Genomic DNA, 22,158 nt, shown 5'->3' on the forward strand with positions numbered 1-22,158 from the left:
CCTTCTCTCAATAATCATTATTGAGCACCTGTTGTATGCTAGACTCAGGGTACAATTCTGTGTCTTCATGGAGTATACTGTTTGAGCTACAATGGGTAGGATCCCTTTGTAAGGTCATAGGCAAGGATCATATTTCTTGTATCACTGCATTAGTTTGCTAGGGGCGCCATAACAAAATACTGCACAGACTGGGTGGCTTAAACAACATAAACTTGTTTTCTCATAGTTCTGGAGGCTGGAAGTCCCAAGATCAATGTGTCAGCAGGTTTGGTTTCTTTGGAGGCCTCTTTCCTTGGCTTTCAGATGGCTGCCTTTCTGCTGTGTTCTCATGTGGTCTTTCCTCTGTGCACATGTGCATCCCCAATGTCTCTGTGTATCCAAATTTCCTTTTTGTATGGAGATAACAGTCAGATTAGATTAGGGCCCACCCTAATTGCCTCATTTTAACTTAATCACGTCAGTTTAGCTCATAATACTGTGTCCTCTGGATCCTCAAAATTCATGTTCTTCTCATATGCAAATACAATCATGCCCATCCCAGCAGCCCAAAATTCTTAACCCATTCCAGCATCAATTCTTAAGTCCTGAATCTTATCTAAATGAAGTATGGATGAGAGATACCAATCAAGGTATAAGTCATCCTGGGCTTCCCAGGTGGCTGGACAGAGGAGCCTGGCAGGCTATAGTCCATGGGGTCACAAAGAGCTGGACACAACTGAGCAAGTGAGCATGCATGTGCAGCCCAGGAAGCCCTCACCCACATTGGGCTTCCCAGCTGGCATAGTGGTAAAGAATCTACCTGCAATGCAGGAGATGGGGATTTGATCCCTGGGTCGGGAAGATGCCCTGGAGTAAGAAATAGCAACCCTGTCCAGTTTTCTTGCCTGGAAAATTCCATGGACAGAGGAGCCTGGCAGGCTGCAGTCCATGTGGTCACAAAGAGTCGGACATGACTAAGTGAGCACACACACACATAATTCATCCTAAGACAGAATTTCTCTTTAGCTGTGAACCTGTGAAATGGAACAAGTTAACTGCTTCCCAAGTATGGGAAGCAGAGGATAGTCATTCCCATTCCAAAAGGAACAAATTGGAAGCAAGAAAGGGGTCACAGGTCCCAAGCAAATTTGAAGCCTAGCAGGAAAATTCCATTTTAAGGCTCAAGAATAATCCTCTTTGGGTTAATACTGTCCTCCAGGCCCACTGGTGTGGTGGGCCCACTTGGGTGGCAGCCTTGCCGACTGAAACCACTGGGGTTCAGACACCCTAATGGCCTCATTTTAACTTAATCATCTCTTGAAAGACTTCATCTTCAAATCTAGTCACATTCTGAGGTACTGAGGGTTCAACATTTGAATTAGAGGGGAGGGATGTATTTTAGCTCATAGCAGTCACTCAGTATGAGTAATCAGCTGTCAAACTTTGTTAGTTTTGCCTGTGTAATAATACTGTTTTCTTCCAATACTATAAAGTATTCGTTTGACAGTCCCCATTGGAGCCCTGCCTTCTGTTTCATGAAGGTGGGTACTGGCGTGAGCTCATAGTCTGCACCAATAACCAAGGGCACACAATGGCCATCATCATTTTTCATCCCCAGCAATTAACGCAGAGACTCAAGGAATGACAAGGGGCAGCTTCTATAGTAATCCTTACTATCAGTATGCTCTAGTTGGTGTTGAGAGGTTTCAGGGTAAATAGCAGATACAAAGCATCCATGGAATGTTTGTATGCGTTAGAAGGGTTAGGGATGGTGATGAGGAGGAGATGGCCAGGATTCTCTTAACCATGCTGCTGGCATAATCAAACCAAAGGGACAGGCTCCGTTACCAAGTTAGTTATCACGGAAGGACTCCTAAGGTTTTTCACAAGAACTTTGCCCACGGAAGTTATTAGGTGCTCTACCAAATTCAAAAAGCCAATTTAATAGAGACTAGAATATAGAGCTCCAGTGGCTCAGATGGTAAAGAATCCACTTGCAATGCAGGAGACCTGGGTTTGATCCCTAAGTCTAGAAGATCCCCTGGAGAAGGAAATGGCAATGCACTCCATTATTCTTGCCTGGAGAATTCCATGGACAGAGGAGCCTGGAGGGCTACAGTCCAAGGGGGTCGCAAAGAGTCAGACATGACTGAGAGACTAATACTTTCACTTTTTTTTCAGAATATGGTCAGAATTTCATAATCCACATAATACTTTTACATTTGTAATACCCTTAGAACTTTCAAACATTCCAACATTAAAACATTCTTATGTGATCATCTCAAGTAATTTGTGAAGTAGACTAGAGAAGGAGAGGGCGGCATAGAGGTACCCAAGGTTAAAGGGCCAGTAAATAAATGCCAAGAGCCGACTCATTGGAAAAGACCCTCATACTGGGAAAGATTGAGGGCAGGAGGAGAATGGGGTGACAGAGGATGAGATGGTTGGATAACATCATCGAATCAATGGACATGAGTTAGAGCAAGCTCTGGGAGATGGTGAAGAACAGGGAAGGCTGGCATGCTGCAGTCCATGGGGTTGCAGATTCGGGCACGACTTAAGAGACTAACAACAATAACAACAGAATAGCAAGGCTAAGGCTTGAACCTACATCATTGATTCCTGGCCTTTTAACTCTATAGCTCAAACATTGTTTATTTTCATATGTCCTTGTGTCAAGCTAATGGATAGGGCTCTCTGTAGAGATAACAAGAATTTTAAAACATTTGGGACTCGAAGAAAGAATTTAGTTACTATCGTCATTCTCTTCCATGCCCTTTCTTTCCTTTCTCCTAGGATGCATGTCTTCTGAGGTGGCATTTGGATGGGTGGGTGGGATATTTGAAACAGAAGTATGAAGCGAATTGAAAGGTCATTGTTTACTTGAAATGGAACAAAAGCTTAGTTTAGCTCCTTGGTTACAACAAGAATAAGTGTCACAGTTTCTTTCGAGAATTATTAAAGATGCTCAAACCAGAGAAAGTGCCATGTCTATGACACTTTAGGATTTGTCAAAACCCAATAAGCAAAGCAACGCTTCTGCTGAAATGTGAAAGTAACATTTTTTTTTGGTTCTACAGAACATTGCTTTATGTTAAGTGTTATTTATAATAGGATTTGAGAAATGTACCTTCTTGTCTGACTGCTGCAGGGCTGATTACCATAGAGCTTGGAGAGAAAATTATCAGAGATGAGTTTTTCTTTGACTCCTGATTTTGTGCTCTGGGCATGAGGAGCTCTGTGTTCAGGAGGAGCTCTCTGTTCAGAAGGAAGCTGTAAAGGAGTTTTTCACCAAAGGGCCAGGAGCAGTCTGTGGCTTAACATCACTTTACCTCCAGGAAAGGTAAACCTGGGATAGCCCCACAGCAAGCCAGAGGCTGATGGCTTGGTATATCCTGGGTTGTGGATTAGTGAGGCAGAGCTGCTGACGGCTGAGTGACTGCATGTACCTCCATCCCCTGAGAGGGGAATACCAGCAGAGCTCTCAGGGCCATGCCATGGAGGCTTTGTCTCCTAGCTGAGATGCTGGGGGCTCCTTCTCCAGCCAACCACAGAGATAGGTTGGCCTGCCATTCCAAAGTGTTGTCTTCTTTTATTCTTTTGTAGCACAATGACCCATTACAGCCATCAGCAGTTCCCCTACTAGCTCTTCTTTGGGGACCCCCACATCTTTGAAGATCTCCTAGGCTTGAAGTTCTGCATGTCTCCGGATGCCTTTGTCCAGGTCAACACTGCTGGTGCAGAGATGCTGTATCAGACTGTGGGCGAGCTGAGTGGAGTGAACTCTAACACCATCCTCCTTGACATCTGCTGTGGAACTGGCAAGTGGCAGCCCAGGTCAGAATCTGCATGCAGCTTACCTCCCTACCATCTACCCTGCACCCAGGGCCCTTGCAGACTGGGAGGTTGTGGTAGTGGTATAGGCATAAGCTCACTGGTCTCATACCCTAAAATACCCTCCTCTTATTCTCTCCTACTTCTTCAGGTGTGATCAGCCTCTCTGGCCCAGTATACCTCCTAGGTCCTTGGGATTGAGTTGGTGGAGCAGGTGGCAGAGGATGCCAGGTGGACAGCAGCCTTCAACGGTACACTGCTTACCTTCTGGGGAAAAATTAAGAGTTGTTGTTGTTCCTCTGCCATGGGAAAGAGCATGCACTGTATCCACGACTGTGGGGAGGAAGGGAAAGTATTCTGGAGTGGTCAGAGTTGGATCCTGATGGTTTTCCAAAAGAGGTCCCAATAACTAATCTCCTCCCCCTTTTATTTTTAAATTGAAGTATAGTTGATTTATGTGATGTGAGTGAAAGTCGCTAAGTCGTGTCTGGCTCTTTGTGACCCCATGTGCTGCAGCCTGCCAGGCTCCTCTGTACATGGAATTCTCCAGGCAAGAATACTGGAGTGGGTTGCCATTTCCTTCTCTAATAGTTGATTTATAGTGTTGTGTTAGTTTCAGGTGTATAGCAAAATGATTCATATATATACACACACACACACATATATATATATATTCATTTTTAGATTATTTTCCCTTATAAGTTATTACGAAATATTGAGTGTAGTTCCCTGTCCTAAACAATAGGTCCTTGTTGGTTACCTATTTTATATATAGTAGTATGTATCTGTTAATTTATCCCTCCTGAAGTTATCCCAAACTCCTAATTTATCCCTCCTGAACCATTCTTTTTTTCTATCCAGAAAAAGCCTAAAGAAAGGAATAAGCCTAGTTGATAGAAAGGGAGCTTGGCAAAGCTTTAATATAAAAGAGCCTTCTTGACATTAGACTTACGAGGCATCATAACATAATACAGTCAGTTTCAAACTATTTTTAGCAATAAGATCTTTTCTTTGAACAAAGTCTTCTGCCAAATGCAACATAGAAAAAAGATTTTATCTCCCCCTCTACCTCACCCCCAGACAGTTCCTGAGGCTCTGTGTGAAAGCCTCCAACATAGCAGAAGGAGCACTTGAGTTATAGTCAAGGTTTTCTTCTTGGTATAGGTCCTTAAGTACTGTGTGAGTTGCTGAATTGTAAAATAATACATCTAGTCTCTCAAGGTGAAAGTCTTACTGAGATACTGCAAGGGAAGCGCATTGGAAAAAATGAATCAGGTGTAAAGCATTTCTTTCATTGTTAGGCAGAAATATGCTAGATCCAATGGGAAGATCCCTGGCTTCTGCATGTTTCCATAAAGCTGAAGTTCCCCACCCCTAACTGCTGGGCTTGTTCTTTTTTTTTTTCATTTATTTATTTTTATTTGAAGGATAATTGCCTTACAATATTGTGTTGGTTTCTACCAAACATCAGCATGAATCAGCCATAGGTTTGCCCATGTCCCCTCCCACTTGAACATCCCTCTCACCTCCCTCCCTGTCCCACCCCTCTAGGTTGTTACCAAGCCCTGGTTATGGCATGTGGGCCTCTCTTTTGCAGGCATCACCAACTGTGAATTCCACCCTGGTCAAGCAGAGATTTTGCCACAGCTACTAAAGTCAAAGGAAGATGGGCAGTCAATTGTTGCTGTGGTGAACCCAGCCTGGGCAGGACTGTGTAAGGATGACTAGCTTTCCTGCTACAGAGCAAGTTAGGCGTTTCCATGATGTCTACCGGCTCTGGTTCCTCGCATCTACACCTTGGTAAGGCTGCTCTTAGTGGGCTGGCTCTGAACCTGCTTCTCCTCTTTATTCCTAACCAGTCCTGTGTGCTCACCAGTTGGGAGTTTGTGATAACCTGGACCATGATAGTTGAATTATATTAATAGCAATGTGTTTCCTCCTTCAGACTACCAGGTGGTTCAAGCCAATCACAACTGCGGGGCCATCCACACTCTAGTTTTTGTTTCCTACAAGCCCCATGGTGAAACCACAAGGAACATCATTGAGTGAGTCTTGACTTCATTTTCAGATTATCTTTTCCTGATGATCAAAGTAATCCTTAATGATATGTTTATTGTACAGAATTTGGAAAGCATAGAGAAGTGAAAAGAAATAAAAAAGTCATTATACTATCATCAAGTGTTAGTTATGGGGCCAGATCATGGATGAGGCAAGTAAAGCAACCCACATTGGGTATAAAATTTAAGAGGATACCCCAAATCTTAGTAATCAAGACACATTTAAAAAATTATTTATGTATTTATTTATTTTTGGCTGCACTGGGTCTTTGTTGCTGTGCAGGGGCCTTCTCTTAAGACAGAGCATGGGCTCTAGGTACGAGGGCTCAGCAATTGTGGTGCACAGGCCCAGCTGCCGTGAGGCATGTGGAATCTTCCCAGACAAGGGATCAAACTGTTGTCCCCCTTGTTGGCAGACAGATTCTTAACCACTGGACCACCAGGGAAATCCTCAAGAACATTTTTAATGCAATATTTTAAAAAATTAAAATTAGTCCAAAATATCTGTGAACAAAATACTAAGTTTTTTACTAAGTGAGATTCATTCCTGTACTTGCTAAACCATGCCTTATTCATCTTACTCTAGTCCTGGCCCTACTTTCAATAAAACTTTATTTATAAAAGCAAGCAGCCAGTCTGCAGGTCATAGTTTTACAATTTGATTTTCCAGATTATTGTATGAAGATATCATTTGTCTTGATTACTGAGTTTGGGGCACCCTTTTACATTTTGCACCCACAATGAATGCCTCCTGCTTTATTCCCAGTTCTGACCCTGGTCAATTATTTTGATCTTTGAAATGTTCTTTTCTTGTAATCTATCTCTCTCTCTCATTTTACATAAGTAACATAACTTCTTTGTAATATTCAAACAATATAGGTAAGCATAAAGTACAAATGAGGGAATTCCTTTGCAGTCCAGTGATTAGGACTCTGTGCTCTCACTGTCAAGGGCCCGGCTTCAGTCCCTGGATGGGGAACTAAGATCCTACAAGCTGTATGGTGTGGCATAAATAGATAGGCAGACAGATAAATTAAAGATGATATACCTAGGTGAAAGTGCAAATTAAAAGGAAATAAATTGAGCTTTCAAGTTAGTGAGCTAGAAAAAGAACAGTGATGTTAAGAATAACTGAAGGAAGAAATCACTAACATTTAAAATTCCAGAAATTAATGAACTACAAAACAAAAAACCTATAGACTTCAACAAATAAACCAGAAGGTATCATTGAAAGAAGAAAATGAAATAGATAAGTAAACCTAATCAAGAATATAGTCTTAAATGAGAAAAAGAGTATAACTATGGGAGAAGGCAATGGCAACCCACTCCAGTACTCTTGCCTGGAAAATCCCATGGGCAGAGGAGTCTGGTACGCTGCAGTTCCATGGGGTCGCTAAGAGTCGGACACGACTGAGCAACTTCGCTTTCACTTTTCACTTTCATGCATTGGAGAAGGAAATGGCAACCCACTCCAGTGTTCTTGCCTGGAGAATCCTGGGGACGGGGGATCCTGGTGGGCTGCCGTCTATGGGGTCGCACAGAGTCGGACACGACTGAAGCAACTTAGCAGCAGCAGCAGCATAGGTATGAAGACATTTTTAAAAATTTAAAGAAGTACTTTGTATAACTCCCTCCTAATACTTTGAAAACCTAGGTGAAATGGAAGATTTTCAAGAAGAATGCAAATGGCTAATATTAATTCTAGAAGCTATAGTAAACTTTTAACATACCAGTACCCACAGGAAAAAATTAAGAAAGTAGTTAAAGAGCTTCTTCTGACCAAAATAAAGTCATGAAGCCCATATATTTTCACACTCTTATTTCCTTCTCTTTTCTCGAATACTCTTCCAGTTGTCCTTTATTTTCATTATACAGTTTAAAAATGTTTATATATATGTTTATGAAGATGGGACCTCAAATCACTGAGGAACAAATGAACTACTTAATAGATTAGATGGTGGTTGACAACTGGGGAGCCAAGGCAAAAAAAAAAAAAATGATTGGATCCATATCTCATGCTGCAGACCAGGATAAATTATAGAAGAGTTGAAGATTTAAGTGTAAAAGGAAGAAATCAAAAATATACCCTAGGAAATCAGAGAATTTTTAAAAATAATCTTGAAGTGTAGAAACCCTAACTATGAAAATTCAGAAGCCATATAATAAAAGGTGGTTAAGTGTGGCTACATAAAACATAATTTCCTTTATTACACAATACACAAAAATGATTTCAAAATGGATTTAAGGAACTAAATGTAAGAACCTGAAACATGGGAGTACATCTCTTTGACCTTGGGTTAGGCAAAGCCTTCTCAGAAATAACATCAAAGACATAAGGAACAGTTACAAGAATGTGTGTGTGTGTGTGTGTGTGTGTGTGTGTGTATGTGTGCGTGTGTGTGTGTGTAATGGAACATCATCAAAGGTTAAAGAAAAAAAACTTTTTGTGCTACAAATGATACCATCAAGAAAGTGAAAAGAATCCACAGAATAACAGAATAGGAGAAAATATTTGAAAAATCATTTACCTGATAAGGGACTGGTGTCCAGAAGCCAGGCACAGAAGGTCACATAGTATATGATTTCATTTATAGGAAATGTCCAGACTAGACAGATCTCTAGAGACAGAAAGTAGATTTGTTGCCTAGGCCTTAGAGTCGGAGAAGGCAATGGCACCCCACTCCAGTACTCTTGCTGGAAAATCCCATGGACGGAGGAGCCTGGTAGGGTGCAGTCCATGGGGTCGCTAGGAATTGGACACGACTGAGCGATTTCACTTTCACTTTTCACTTTCATGCACTGGAGAAGGAAATGGCAACCTACTCCAGTGTTCTTGCCTGGAGAATCCCAGGGACGGGGGAGCCTGGTGGGCTGCCATTTAAGGGGTCGCGCAGAGTTGGACATGACTGAAGTGACTTAGCAGCAGCAGCAGTAGGCCTTAGAGTGGGGCTTCCCTGGTGGCTCAGCAGTAAATAATCTGTCTGCTAATGCAGGAGACTCCGATTCGATCCCTTGGTCAGGAAGATCCCCTAGAGAAGGAAATGGCAGCCCACTCCAGTTTTCTTGCCTGGGAAATCCCATGGAGAGAGGAGCCTGGTGGGCTACAGTTCACGGGGTTGCAAAGAGTCAGATACGACTTAGCAACTGAACAACAACAGGGCAGAGGATCGGGGGTTTGAGGAGAAATGGGGAGTAACTGCTAAGGAGTTAATGAAAATATTTCAAAATTGATTGTTGTTATAGATGCATAACCCTGTGACTATACCAAAAACCACTGAACTGAATAAATGATTGTGCTTTATGGTATCTGAATTATATTACAATAAAACAGTTTAAAAAATCAATAACTTGCTTGATAAAAAACATCAAAAGCAAAGAGAGGAGAAAACGTACAAACTGGAAAAAATTTGCAGTTCATATCACAAAGGCTTTTTTCCTTTATTTAGGGGAACACATGTATACCTGTGGCGGATTCATTTTGATATTTGGCAAAACTAATACAGTTACGTAAAGTTTAAAAATAAAATTAAAAAAAAAAAAGAATAAACTCCTGGAAATAGATAAGAAAAAACACAATAGCCTAAAAGGAAAATGAATGCATGATATAAAAAGAAAACATAAATGTGTTTATGACCCATGAGAGGAAGTTCAGTGTCTTCCATTACAGTGAAAATGCAAATTAAAACTACCCTGAGATACCATTTTTGTATCTTAGATTGGCAATTTCATAAATTTGATAATGTACTGTTGGCAGTACTGTGGGGAAACACAAATCCTAAAAATCTACCAATCAGAGTGTAAATTAGCACTATCTCTATGGAGGGAAATTTAGCAATATGGATTAAAATTATAAATATGTACATACCCTTTGACACAGTAATTCCATTCCTGAGGCTTTTTCCTACAAATATACTGATATACATTGATTGATTGATTGCAATATTGTAACAGCAAATGATGAAATAGCCTAAAAGCCCCATCAATGAGCAACTAAGTTAAATTAAATATGCTACATCCCATACAATCGAATACCATTTTTTCCTAACTTCTGGCCCTCAGTTCAGTTCAGTTGCTCAGTCATGTCTGACTCTTTGCGACCCCATGAATCGCAGCACGCCAGGCCTCCCTGTCCATCACCAATTCCCGGAATTCACTCAGACTCATGTCCATCGAGTTGGTGATGCCATCCAGCCATCTCATCCTCTGTCGTCCCCTTCTCCTCCTGCCCCCAATCCCTCCCAGCATCAGAGTCTTTTCCAATGAGTCAACTTTTCACATGAGGTGGCCAAAGTACTGGAGTTTCAGCTTTAGCATCATCCCTTCCAAAGAAATCCCAGGGCTGATTTCCTTCAGAATGGACTGGTTGGATCTCCTTGCAGTCCAAGGGACTCTCAAGAGTCTTCTCCAACACCACAGTTCAAAAGCATCAATTCTTTGGTGCTCAGCTTTCTTCACAGTCAAACTCTCACATCCATACATGACCACTGGAAAAACCATAGCCTTGACTAGCTGGACCTTTGTTGGCAAAGTAATGTCTCTGCTTTTCAATATGCTATCTAGGTTGGTCATAACTTTTCTTCCAAGGAGTAAGCATCTTTTAATTTCATGGCTGCAGTCACCATCTGCAGTGATTTTGGAGCCCCCCAAAATAAAGTCTGACACTGTTTCCACTGTTTACCCATCTATTTCCCATGAAGTGATGGAACCAGATGCCATGATCTTCATTTTCTGAATGTTGAGCTTTAAGCCAACTTTTTCACTCTCCTCTTTCACTTTCATCAACAGGCTTTTTAGTTCCTCTTCACTTTCTGCCATAAGGGTGGTGTCATCTGCATATCTGAGGTTATTGATATTTCTCCCGACAATCTTGATTCCAGCTTGTGCTTCTTCCAGCCCAGCGTTTCTCATGATGTACTCTGCATAAATAAGCAGGGTGACAATATATAGCCTTGACATACTCCTTTTCCTATTTGGAACCAGTCTGTTGTTCCATGTCCAGTTCTAACTGTTGCTTCCTGACCTGCATATAGGTTTCTCAAGAGGCAGGTCAGGTGGTCTGGTATTCCTATCTCTTTCAGAATTTTCCACAGTTTATTGTGATCCACACAGTCAAAGGCTTTAGCATAGTCAATAAAGCAGAAATAGATGTTTTTCTGGAACTCTCTTGCTTTTTCGATGATCCAGCGTATGTTGGCAATTTGATCTCTGGTTCCTCTGCCTTTTCTAAAACCAGCTTGAACATCTGGAAGTTCACAGTTCACGTATTGCTGAAGCCTGGCTTGGAGAATTTTGAGCATTACTTTACTAGCATGTGAGATGAGTGCAATTATGCGGTAGTTTGAGCATTCTTTGGCATTGCCTTTCTTTGGGGTTGGAATGAAAACTGACCTTTTCCAGTCCTGTGGCCACTGCTGAGTTTTCCAAATTTGCTGGCATATTGAGTGCAGCACTTTTACAAGAGGGCATCAGAGGGCAGACACACTGAAACCATAATCACAGAAAACTAGTCAATCTAATCACACTAGGACCACAGCCTTGTCTAACTCAATGAAACTAAGCCATTCCCAAGGGGCCACCCAAGACAGGCGGGTCATGGTGGAGAGGGCTGACAGAATGTGGTCCACTGGAGAAGGGAATGGCAAACCACTTCACTGTTCTAGAACCCCATGAACAGTATGAAAAGGCAAAATGAAACGATACTGAAAGAGAAACTCCCCAGGTCAGTAGGTGCCCAATATGCTATTGGAGATCAGTGGAGAAATAACTCCAGAAAGAATGAAGGGATGGAGCCAAAGCAAAAACAATACCCAGTTGTGGATGTGACTGGTGATAGAAGCAAGGTCCAATGCTGTAAAGAGCAATATTGCATAGGAACCTGGAATGTCAGGTCCATGAATCAAGGCAAATTGAAAGTGGTCAAACAGGAGATGACAGGAGTTAACGTCGACATTCTAGGAATCAGCGAACTAAAATGGACTGGAATGGGTGAATTTAACTCAGATGACCATTATATCTACTACTGTGGGCAGGAATCCCTCAGAAGAAATGGAATAGCCATCATGGTCAACAGAAGAGTCCTAAATGCAGTACTTGGATGCAATCTCAAAAACAACAGAATGATCTCTGTTCGTTTCCAGGGCAAACCATTCAATATCACAGTAATCCAAGTCTATGCCCCAACCAGTAACACTGAAGAAGCTGAAGTCGAACAGTTCTATGAAGACCTACAAGATCTTTTAGAACTAACACCCAAAAAAGATGTCCTTTTCATTATAGGGGACTGGAATGCAAAAGTAGGAAGTCAAGAAACACCTGGAGTAACAGGAAAATTTGGCCTTGGAATACGGAATGAAGCAGGGCAAAGACTAACAAGAGTTTTGCCAAGAAAATGCACTGGTCATAGCAAACACCCTCTTCCAATAACACAAGAGAAGACTCTACACATGGACATAACCAGATGGTCGACACCAAAATCAGATTGATTATATTCTTTGCAGCCAAAGATGGAGAAGCTCTATACAGTCAGCAAAAACAAGACCAGGAGCTGACTGTGGCTCAGATCATGAACTCCTTATTGCCAAATTCAGACTGAAATTGAAGAAAGTAGGGAAAACCACTAGACCATTCAGGTATGACCTAAATTAAATCCTGGCCCTAGGTAACCACTAATCTATTTTGTCTTTATGGATTTGCCTATCCTGCACAATTCATACAAGTGAAGTTCTTTGCAAATATGGTCCTTTGTATCTGACTTCTTTCTCTTAGCATGATATTTGTAGGGTTCATCTCTGTTGTAGCATGTAGCAGTACTTCATTCCTTTTTATGGCTGAATAATATTCCATTCTATAGATACACCACATTTTATTTGTTCACTCGTGAGTTGAGGGGCACTTAGGTTGTTTCCTTATTTGGCTATTATGAGTGGTATTGCTATGAATATTCATGTGCAAATTTTTGTGAGAACATATATTTTCATTTCTCTTGGGAAGATACCTAGTAGTGGAATTGCTGGGTCATATGATACCTATTTTAACCTTTTGTGGAACTGCCAGACTATTTCTAAAGCAGCTAGCCCATGTTATATTCCCAGCAGCAGTATGTGAATGTTTCACTTTCTCTATATTCTTGTCAACTCTACTGTCTGTGTTTTTTGTTATATACATCCCAGTGGGTGAGAAGTGGTATTTCTTGTGGTTTTGATTGCATTTCCCCATGGTTAATGATGTTAACCGTGCATTTCCCTGTGGTTAATGGTGTTGAGCATTTTTTCATGTTTGTTGGCCATTTGTATATATTCTTTGGAGACCTGTTTATATAGATGTTTTGCCCATTTTTCAGTTGGGTCATCTTTTTATTATTGAGTTTTAATAATTCTTTTAAAATTATAGATACAAGTTCCTTATCAGATACATGATTTGCAAAAATTCTCTACTATTGTGTGGGTTGTCTGTTCACTTTCGTGACATTATCCTTTGAAGCACAAGATTATTTAATTATGATGATGTCCAGTCTGTTTTTCTTTTGTGGCTTCTGATTTTGGTTATAAGGTATGTTACTAAGTGGAAATAGCAAGGTATTCATAATATTTTTGTAAAAAAGGGCAAAAGATGAACAGAATATTTATTTGTATTTGCTGTATATGCATAGAGAAATTGGTAAGTTTTATAAGAAACTGATAATTGAAAAAAATTAAAATGAAAAGGATTTCCCTGCATTCTAGTGGTTAAGAGTCTGCATTTCCACAGCAAGAGGCACAGTTTTGTTCCCCGGTCAGAGGACTAAGATTCCAAATGTCATGCCACATGGCTGGAGGGGGGAAAAAAAAGAAACTGATAATAGTAGTTACCTACTGTGGAGGAAAACTACAGGGATGGGAGTCAGAGGTAGGGAGAAACTTCATTATATATCTTTACATGTTGCTTCACTTTGGAATAAAATGAAAATATTTTGCAAAACAGCAGATTAAAAATGCAATGATTTAGAGTAAGCCTAGGATTCTGCTAATGGTCAGACTGAGTAAAACAAGCAACATGGTGTCAAAAAGGCAAGAAAATTTTATTTTGAAAAGATGGTATGTGCACGTGGTAGAAAAATTAAAACAGTATAAAAAAGTGCTTGTGCATGTAGTTAATGAGTCTTTTTTATTCCTGGCTCCTAGTGCTTCAGATGTCACTACTCTTACTAGTTTCTTGTATAGCCTACCAGAGATATTCTGTGTGTGTGTGTGTGTGTGTGTGTATGTATGTGTACACATCCTTCTTTATCTCTTTTTGAAACAAGTGGAAACAGACTATAAACACTGTTCTAAAGGACCTAGAGATTATCATATTAAGTGAAGTAAGTCATACAGGGAAGGACAAATATCATACGATATCTCTCACTTCAGTCAGTTCAATTGCTCAGTCGTGTCCAACTCTTTGCAACCCTATGGACTGTAGCACACTAGGCTTTCCTGTCCATCACCAACTCCCAGAGCTTGCTCAAACTCATATCCATTGAGTTGGTGATGGCATCCAGCCATCTCATCCTCTGGCATCCCCTTCTCCTCCTGCCTTCAATCTTTCCCAGCATCAGGGTCTTTTCCAGTGAGTCAGTTATTCGCATCAGGTGGCCAAAGTATTGGAATTTTAGCTTCAGCATCAGTCCTTCCAATGAATATTCAGGACTGATTTCCTTTAGGAGTGACTGGTTTGATCTCTTTGTAGTCCAAGGGACTCTCAAGAGTCTTCTCCAACACCACAGTTCAAAAGCATCAATTCTTCATCACTCAGCTTTCTTTGTAGTCCAACTCTCACATCCATGCATGACTACTGGAAAAACCGTAGCTTTGACTAAATGGACCTTTGTTGGCAAGGTAATGTCTCTGCTTTTTAATATGCTGTCTAGGTTGGTCATGGCTTTTCTTCTAAGGAGCAAGTGTCTTTTAATTTCATGGCTCCAGTCACCATCTGCAATGATTTTGGAGCCCAAGATAATAAAATCTGTCACTGTTTCCATTGTTTCTCCATCTATTTGCCATGAAATGATGGGACCAGATGCCATGATCTTAGTTTTTTGAATGTTGAGTTTTAAGCCAGCTTTTTCACTCTCCTCTTTCACTTTCATCAAGAGGCTGTTTAGTTCTTCCACTTTTTGCCCTAAGGGTGGTGTCATCTGCATATCTGAGGTTATTGGTATTTCTCCCAACAAACTTGATTCCAGCTTGTGCTTCATCCAGCCTAGCATTTCGCATGATGTACTCTGCATATAAGTTAAATAAGCAGGGTGACAATACACAGCCTTGACATACTCCTTTCCCAATTTGGAACCAGTTCATTGTTCCATGTCCGGTTCTAACTGTTGCTTCTTGACCTGCTTACAGGTTTCTCAGGAGGCAGGTCAGGTGGTCTGGTATTCTCATCTCTTGAAGAATTTTCCATAGTTTGATGTGATCTACACAGTCAAACTGTGGGGCTTCCCCTGTGGCTCATCTGGTATAGAATCTGCCTGTAATGTGGGAGACCTGGGTTTGATCCCTGGGTTGGGAAGATCTGTTGGAGAAGGGAAAGGCTACCCACTCCAGTATTCTGGCTTAAAGAATTCCATGGACTGTTTAGTTCACGGGGTTGCAAAGAGTCAGACAGGACTGAGCGACTTTCACACTCACACAGTCAAAAGCTTTGGCGTAAATCAATGAAGCAGAAGTAGATGTTTTTCTGGAATTCTCTTGCTTTTTCTATAATCCAATGAAATCACTTATATGTGTAATCTAAAAAGGTGATGTAAACAAACTTATTTGCAAAACAGAAATAGACTCACAGACATAGAAAACAAAATTATGGTTACCAAAGGGGTTAGCAGTGGTTAGTGGGGAGATAAATTAGGAATTTGGAATTAACATATATACACTACTATATATAAAATGGGTCTTCCTAAGTGGAACTAGTGGTAAGGAACCTGCTTACCAGTGCAGGAAATGAAAGAGATGTGGGTTCGATCCCTGGGTTGAGAAGATCCCCTGGAGGAGGGAATGGCAATGCACTCCAGTATTCTTGCCTGGAGAATCCCATTGACAGAGGAGCCTGGCAGGCTACAGTCCATGGGGTCCAAGAGAGTCAGATGCAACTGAAGCGACTTAGCACACAGCATGCACATAAATAAAATAGATAAACATCAATGACCTACTGTATAGCACAGGGAACTATATTCATTGTCTTGTAATAGCCTTTAATGGGAAAGAATTTTAAAAAGAATATATATTGTATATAATATATAAGTATAACTGAATCACTTTGCTGTACACCTGAAACTACCACAATATTGTAAATTAGCTATACTTCAATTAAAAAAGTTTTAAAAGCCATTGTTCTGCACCATGCTTGCCACTTAACAAAAGACTTTGGAGATTGTTCTACAATGATGTAGAATCTATATCAGTACTTATAGGTCTACTGGATTTTTTAGTATAGGCTATATAGTTTTAACTTCCATAAATATGTCATTTAACTTGTCTGTTGCTATTTGTGATGTGTGGGCTTCTCACTGTGATGGCTTCTCTTGTTGCAGAGCACAAGGCTCTAGGGTGCAGGCTTCTGTAGTTTCATTGTGCAGGCTCAGTAGTTGTGGCACGTGGGCTTAGTTGCTTCAGAGCCTGTGAAATTTTCCCAGACCAGGGATTGAATCCATGTCTCCTGCATTGACAGGCAGATTCTTAACCACTGGACCACCAGGGAAGTCTAATACAACATTTTTAAACAACTGTTTGGTCATACATATCTTAGGGCCTTAAAAACATACAGACTCTACTTAAAAACATACAGTTCTACTACATAACTAAAAATGTATGCAAAAATTTTACTGTCAGAGTATTGATGAAGAAATTTTTTGAAATAGCAAAAGGTTAGAAACAACTTATATTTCCAGAGGCAAGGAATTAGATAAATAAGCTACATTACATTTATTTAATGAAATACCATATAGCCAATAAATAAGAGGTAACTACATATAATATAGTGGAAAGATGCTCATGATACATTATTACTTGAAGAAATTGTTGTAAAGCAATATGTATAATGTGTACAGTGTGATTCCACTTTAAGACACCAACTTAAATGTACATACTTGGGAAGATATATCCTAAAAAGTTAGCAGCAGTTATTCTTCACTGAATGGTGAGCTTATAGGTGAATTTTTGTTCTAAATTTTCAATAGAGTAAGTCAGTAATATATATATTAATTACATAGTGTTTGCAGATTATACAAAAATGTGTGATGCTCCATTTACCATTGAGCCCCTACTTTGTGTTACACACTAAGAACACAGAGATGAATAATAAGCAGTTTTGGCCTCATTTCTACCCTTAAAAAGATTATATACTCCCATGAGGAAGATGGTTTAAAAAAAAACAAACCCAGGTAGTTATATTAAATATGATAAGTGCTATTACAGAGAGAAACATGGGGCTGTGGGAACACAGAGCAAGGGCTTAAATTATAAGGAATTGGATTCCTATAGTTTCTCCTTGGTTTATTAAACTGATACTAGGATTGCTTTCTACAGCTTGTGCTGTCTTCCAGACTCCACTAAGAAGCTCCTCGGCAAGCCTTTCATCCTGAGACAAGCTGTGCCCGTGGATCTATTCCCCCACACCCCTCACTGCAAACTGGTGCTTCTCTTCACTCGATAAGCAGCCTCTTACAACCCTGTCGGCTCTTTGTTAAGGTTGAAGTGTCAGTAACTTCCAGGTTTGGCATATTGTGACATCACAGACCCTGAAAACATTACTGAGGAAACCAATCTTTGGATCTTGAGCAGGAAGACTAAGTGGGCCTCCTTCCCAAGGCAGATTTATAACCTTAGTTTTCAGGTTAACTGGCTCTCATGCAAATTTGCCTGGTTGTGACCATTCTTTGGATGTGGATCTGGACTATTCCTTCCTTTTGCTGTCAGCCTGTCATGGCTCGCTTGATCCCAGTTTATAGCCTGTCTCCTCCGTCTGGTTCTGCCTGTGGTGGGGTGACAATTGAGCTTTTCTCTGTATGTGGTCATAATTTCACATTGACTTGGGTATCTGTATTTACCCAGAGATTTTACTAGATATGTTCTGCATTCATGAGGTAGCCATGGATTAGAATTAGAAACAAGTCTAGCTTTTTCAAAAAGCAGAGTAAGCTATGAAGTGATTGCAGAGTGGCTGTGTGATCTCAGTAGAGCTTCATTCCTTTGGGTTTTTTAGGCTAGAACAGCCTTTAAAAGTGTGGTTATCCTTAAGAGCAATACCCCCAATTACCTCTCACCTATGGAAGGAGAAGTGATTGTAGTAGAGACCCTATGGGAAAGGAGAGCTTCAAAGAAGAAACTGAATACCTATAATTGTGCTGTGTAGTATGGAGGCAGAAAGTTCCAGAACCCCCTAATGATCCAGTATATACTATAACAAACTGGATATTGAAACTGACATTCTCTAGTCATGATTTCTTCAACTCTGGAGTTGTTCTTGGATATGTGCCCAACAATTTAAAAAAAAATTTTAATTGAAGTGTAATTGCTTTACAGAATTTTGTGGTTTTCTGTCATACATCAACAAGAATCAGCCATGTTCCCTTCCTCCAAGACCTCCCTCCCATCTCCCTTGCTATCCTACCCTTCAGCCTGTTAGAGCCCCTGTTTGAGTTCCCTGAGTCATACAGCAAATTCCCATTGGCTATCTATTTTACATATGGTATTGTAAATTTCTATGTTACTTTCTCCATACATCTCCCCTTCTTCCTCCTCTCCTCCCCCCATGTCCATAGATCTGTTCTCTATGTCTGTTTCTCCATTGCTGCCCTGAGAATAAATTCATCAGTGCTATCACTTTAGATTCCATATATATGTGTCAGGCAATGGCACCCCACTCCAGTACTCTTGCCTGGAAAATCCCATGGATGGAGGAGCCTGGTAGGCTGCAGTCCATGGGGTCGCGAAGAGTCAGACAGACTGAGCAACTTGACTTTTACTTTTCACTTTCATGCATTGGAGGAGGAAATGGCAACCCACTCCAGTGTTCTTGCCTGGAGAATCCCAGGGATGGGGGAGCCTGATTGGCTGCCGTCTACGGGGTCGCACAGAGTCGGACACAACTGAAGCAACTTAGTAGCAGCAGCAGCAGCAGCAGCATACAGTATATATATTTCTCTTTCTGACTTACTTCACTCTGTATAATAGGCTCTAGGTTCATCCACCTCATTGGAACTGGTTCAAATGCATTCCTTTTTACGGCTGAGCAGTATTCCATTGTATATGTGTACCACTGCTTCTTTATCCATTCATCTGCTAGGTTGCTTCTATGTTCTAGCTATTGTTAATAGTGCTGTAGTGAATATTGGGATACATGTGTCTTTTTCAATTTTGGTTTCCTCAGGGTATATGCCTCAGAGTGGGATTGCTGGGTCATATAGTGGTTTTATTTCTAGCTTTTTAAGGAGTCTCCATACTGTCTTCCATAGTGGCTATATCAATTTACATTCCCACCAGCAATGCAAGAGTGTTCCCTTTTCTCTACAACCTCTCCAGCATTTATTGTTTGTAGACTTTTTGACGGTGGCCATTCTGACTGATATATGGAGAAGGCAATGGCACCCCACTCCAGTGCTCTTGCCTGGAAAATCCTGTGGACGGAGGAGCCTGGTGGGCTACAGTTCATGGGGTCGCTAAGAGTCGGACACGACTGAGCGACTTCACTTTCACTTTTCACTTTCATGCATTGGAGAAGGAAATGGCAACCCACTCCAGTGTTCTTGCCTGGAGAATCCCAGGGATGGGGGAGCCTGGTGGGCTGCCGTCTATGGGGTTGCACAGAGTCGGACACGACTGAAGTGACTTAGCAGTAGTAGTATTCTGACTGATGTAAGGTGGTATCTCATTGTAGTTTTGATTTGCATTTCTCTAATAATGAGTGATGTTGAGCATCTTTTCATGTGCTTGTTAGCCATCTGTATGTCTTCTTAGAATAAATGTCTTTTCATGTCCCTTTCCCACTTTTTGATTGGGTTGTTTGCTTTTCTGGCATTGAGTTGTATGAGCTGCTTGTATATTTTGGAAATGAAGCCTTTGTCAGTTGTTTCATTTGCTATTATTTTCTCCCATTCCAAGGGTTGTGTTTTCACCTTGTTTGTAGTTTCCTTTGCTGTGAAAAAGCTTTTAATTAGATCCCACTTGTTTATTTTTGTTTTTATTCCCATTACTCTAGGAGGTGGGTCATAGAAGATCATGCTTTGATTTCTGTCCTCGAGTGTTCTGCCTATGTTCTCCTCTAAGAGTTTAATAGTTTCCGGTCTTACATTTAGGTCTTTAATCCATTTTGAGTTTATCTTTGTGTATGGTGTTAGGTAGTGATCTAATTTCATTCTTTTGCACATGGCTGTACAGTTTTTCCAGCACCACTTATTGAAGAGGCTGTCTTTGCCACATTGTATCTTCTTACCTCCTTTGTAAAAAATCAGGTACCCATAGCTGCATGGTTTTATCTCTGGGTTCTCTATCTTGTTCCATTGGTCTGTATTTCTGCTTTTGTGTCAGTACCATACTGTCTTGATGACTGTAGCCTTGTGGTATAACCTGAAGTCCAGCTCCATTCTTCTTTCTCAAGACTGCTTTGGCTATTCGGGGTCTTTTGTGTTTCCATATGAATTGTGAAATTTTTTGTTCTAGTTCTGTGAAAAATGCCATTGGTAATTTGATAGGATTCACATTGAATTTGTAGATTGCATTTGGTAGTATAGTCATTTTGACAATATTGTTTCTTCCTACCCAGGAACATGGAATATTTCTCCATCTCTTTATGTCATTTTTTATTTCTTTGATCAGTGTCTTATAGTTTTCCATATACAGGTCTTTTGTCTCCTTAGGTAGATTTATTCCTAGATATTTCTTTTTGTTGCAATGGTGAATGGGATTGATTCCTTAATTTCTCTTTCTGATTTTTCATTGTTAGTATATATCCTATATACTAACAATGCAAGTGATTTCTGTGTATTAACCTTGTATCCCGTGACTTTGCTGTATTCACTGATTAGCTCTAGTAATTTTCTGATAGTTCCTTTTGTGTTTTCTATGTATAGTGTCATGTCATCTGCAAACGGTGAGTTTTACTTTATCTTTTCCAATCTGGATTCCCTTTATTTCTTTTTCTTCTCTAATTGCCATAGCTAGAACTTCCAAAACTATGTTGACTAATAGTGGTGAGAGTGGACACCCTGGTCTTGTCCCTGATTTTAGAGGGAATGCTTTTAGTTTTTCATCATTGAGAATAATATTTGCTGTGGGCTTTTTGTGTATGGCCTTTACTATGTTGAGGTAGGTTCATTTTATGCCCATTTTATGAAGCGTATTTTTATCATAATGGATGCTGAATTTTGTCAAAGTCTTTTTCTGCATCTATTGAGATGATCATATGGTTTTTATCTTTCAGTTTGTTAATATGGTGTATCACATTGATTGATTTGTGTATATTGAAGAGTCCTTGCATCCCTGGAGTAAACCCAACTTGATCATGATGTATGAACTTTTTAATGTGTTGTCGAATTCTGTTTGCTATAATTTTGTTGAGGATTTTTGCATCTATGTTCCTCAGTGATATTGGCCTGTAATTTTCTTTTTTCATGTTGTCTTTGCCTGGTTTTGGTATCAGGGTGTTTGTGGCCTCATAGAATGAGTTTGGAAGTGTTCCTTTCTCTGCAATTTTTTGGAAGAGTTTCAGAAAAATAGGAAAATTATGTTTTGAATCTTAACAGCCTAATTTAATTAAATTTAATAATTTAAAAATAGTTAAATTATGTCTTGCATCTTAACAGCCTAAGGACATGTAACTTAGCAAGCACTGTCTGATTTACAAAGTGATATCAGGTCACCTAGTGTTTCTAATTCTTGTCAACCGTAAATACCTCTAGAGAAGCCTCTTTGTCATAAAAATACGGCTTTTAAAGCTACTGTGTGAAAGGAAAAAGCAAAAGTCACTCAGTCGTGTCCGACTCTTTGCAACCCCATGGACTATACAATCTGTGGAATTCTCCAGGCCAGAATACTGGAGTGGGTAGCCTTTCCCTTCTCCAGGGGATCTTCCTAACCCAGGGATCAAACCCAGGTCTCCTGCATTGCAGGCGGATTCTTTAACAGTTGAGCCACAAGGGAAGCCCCATTGTATGAATATCCATATAAAAATGTTAGAAGGAAGTAGTCTCAAATGATAAAGAGTGTTGACTAATGGTAGTCAAATGTTTTATTTCCATTTCCCTATTTCTCATTTTATGAAAATAATATATGTTTAT

The 22,158-nt window shown here is 40.3% G+C and overlaps 1 protein-coding gene across 1 annotated transcript in view; it reads left to right on the top strand.

The window, feature by feature from the left end:
- Positions 1-17,537, top strand: part of TRMT2B (tRNA methyltransferase 2 homolog B) — a 54,141-nt gene extending 36,604 nt beyond the window's left edge. The window contains 8 exon segments of the mRNA XM_055565295.1: positions 1,466-1,605; positions 3,224-3,322; positions 3,586-3,804; positions 3,877-3,884; positions 3,975-4,064; positions 5,411-5,527; positions 5,759-5,858; positions 17,411-17,537. Coding sequence (XP_055421270.1) covers positions 1,466-1,605; positions 3,224-3,322; positions 3,586-3,804; positions 3,877-3,884; positions 3,975-4,064; positions 5,411-5,527; positions 5,759-5,858; positions 17,411-17,537 — 900 coding nt within the window.
- The last annotated feature ends 4,621 nt before the right edge of the window (positions 17,538-22,158 follow it).

The sequence above is a fragment of the Bubalus kerabau genome, chromosome X (assembly GCF_029407905.1).
Source record: "Bubalus kerabau isolate K-KA32 ecotype Philippines breed swamp buffalo chromosome X, PCC_UOA_SB_1v2, whole genome shotgun sequence".
Taxonomy (NCBI): Eukaryota; Metazoa; Chordata; class Mammalia; order Artiodactyla; family Bovidae; genus Bubalus; species Bubalus kerabau.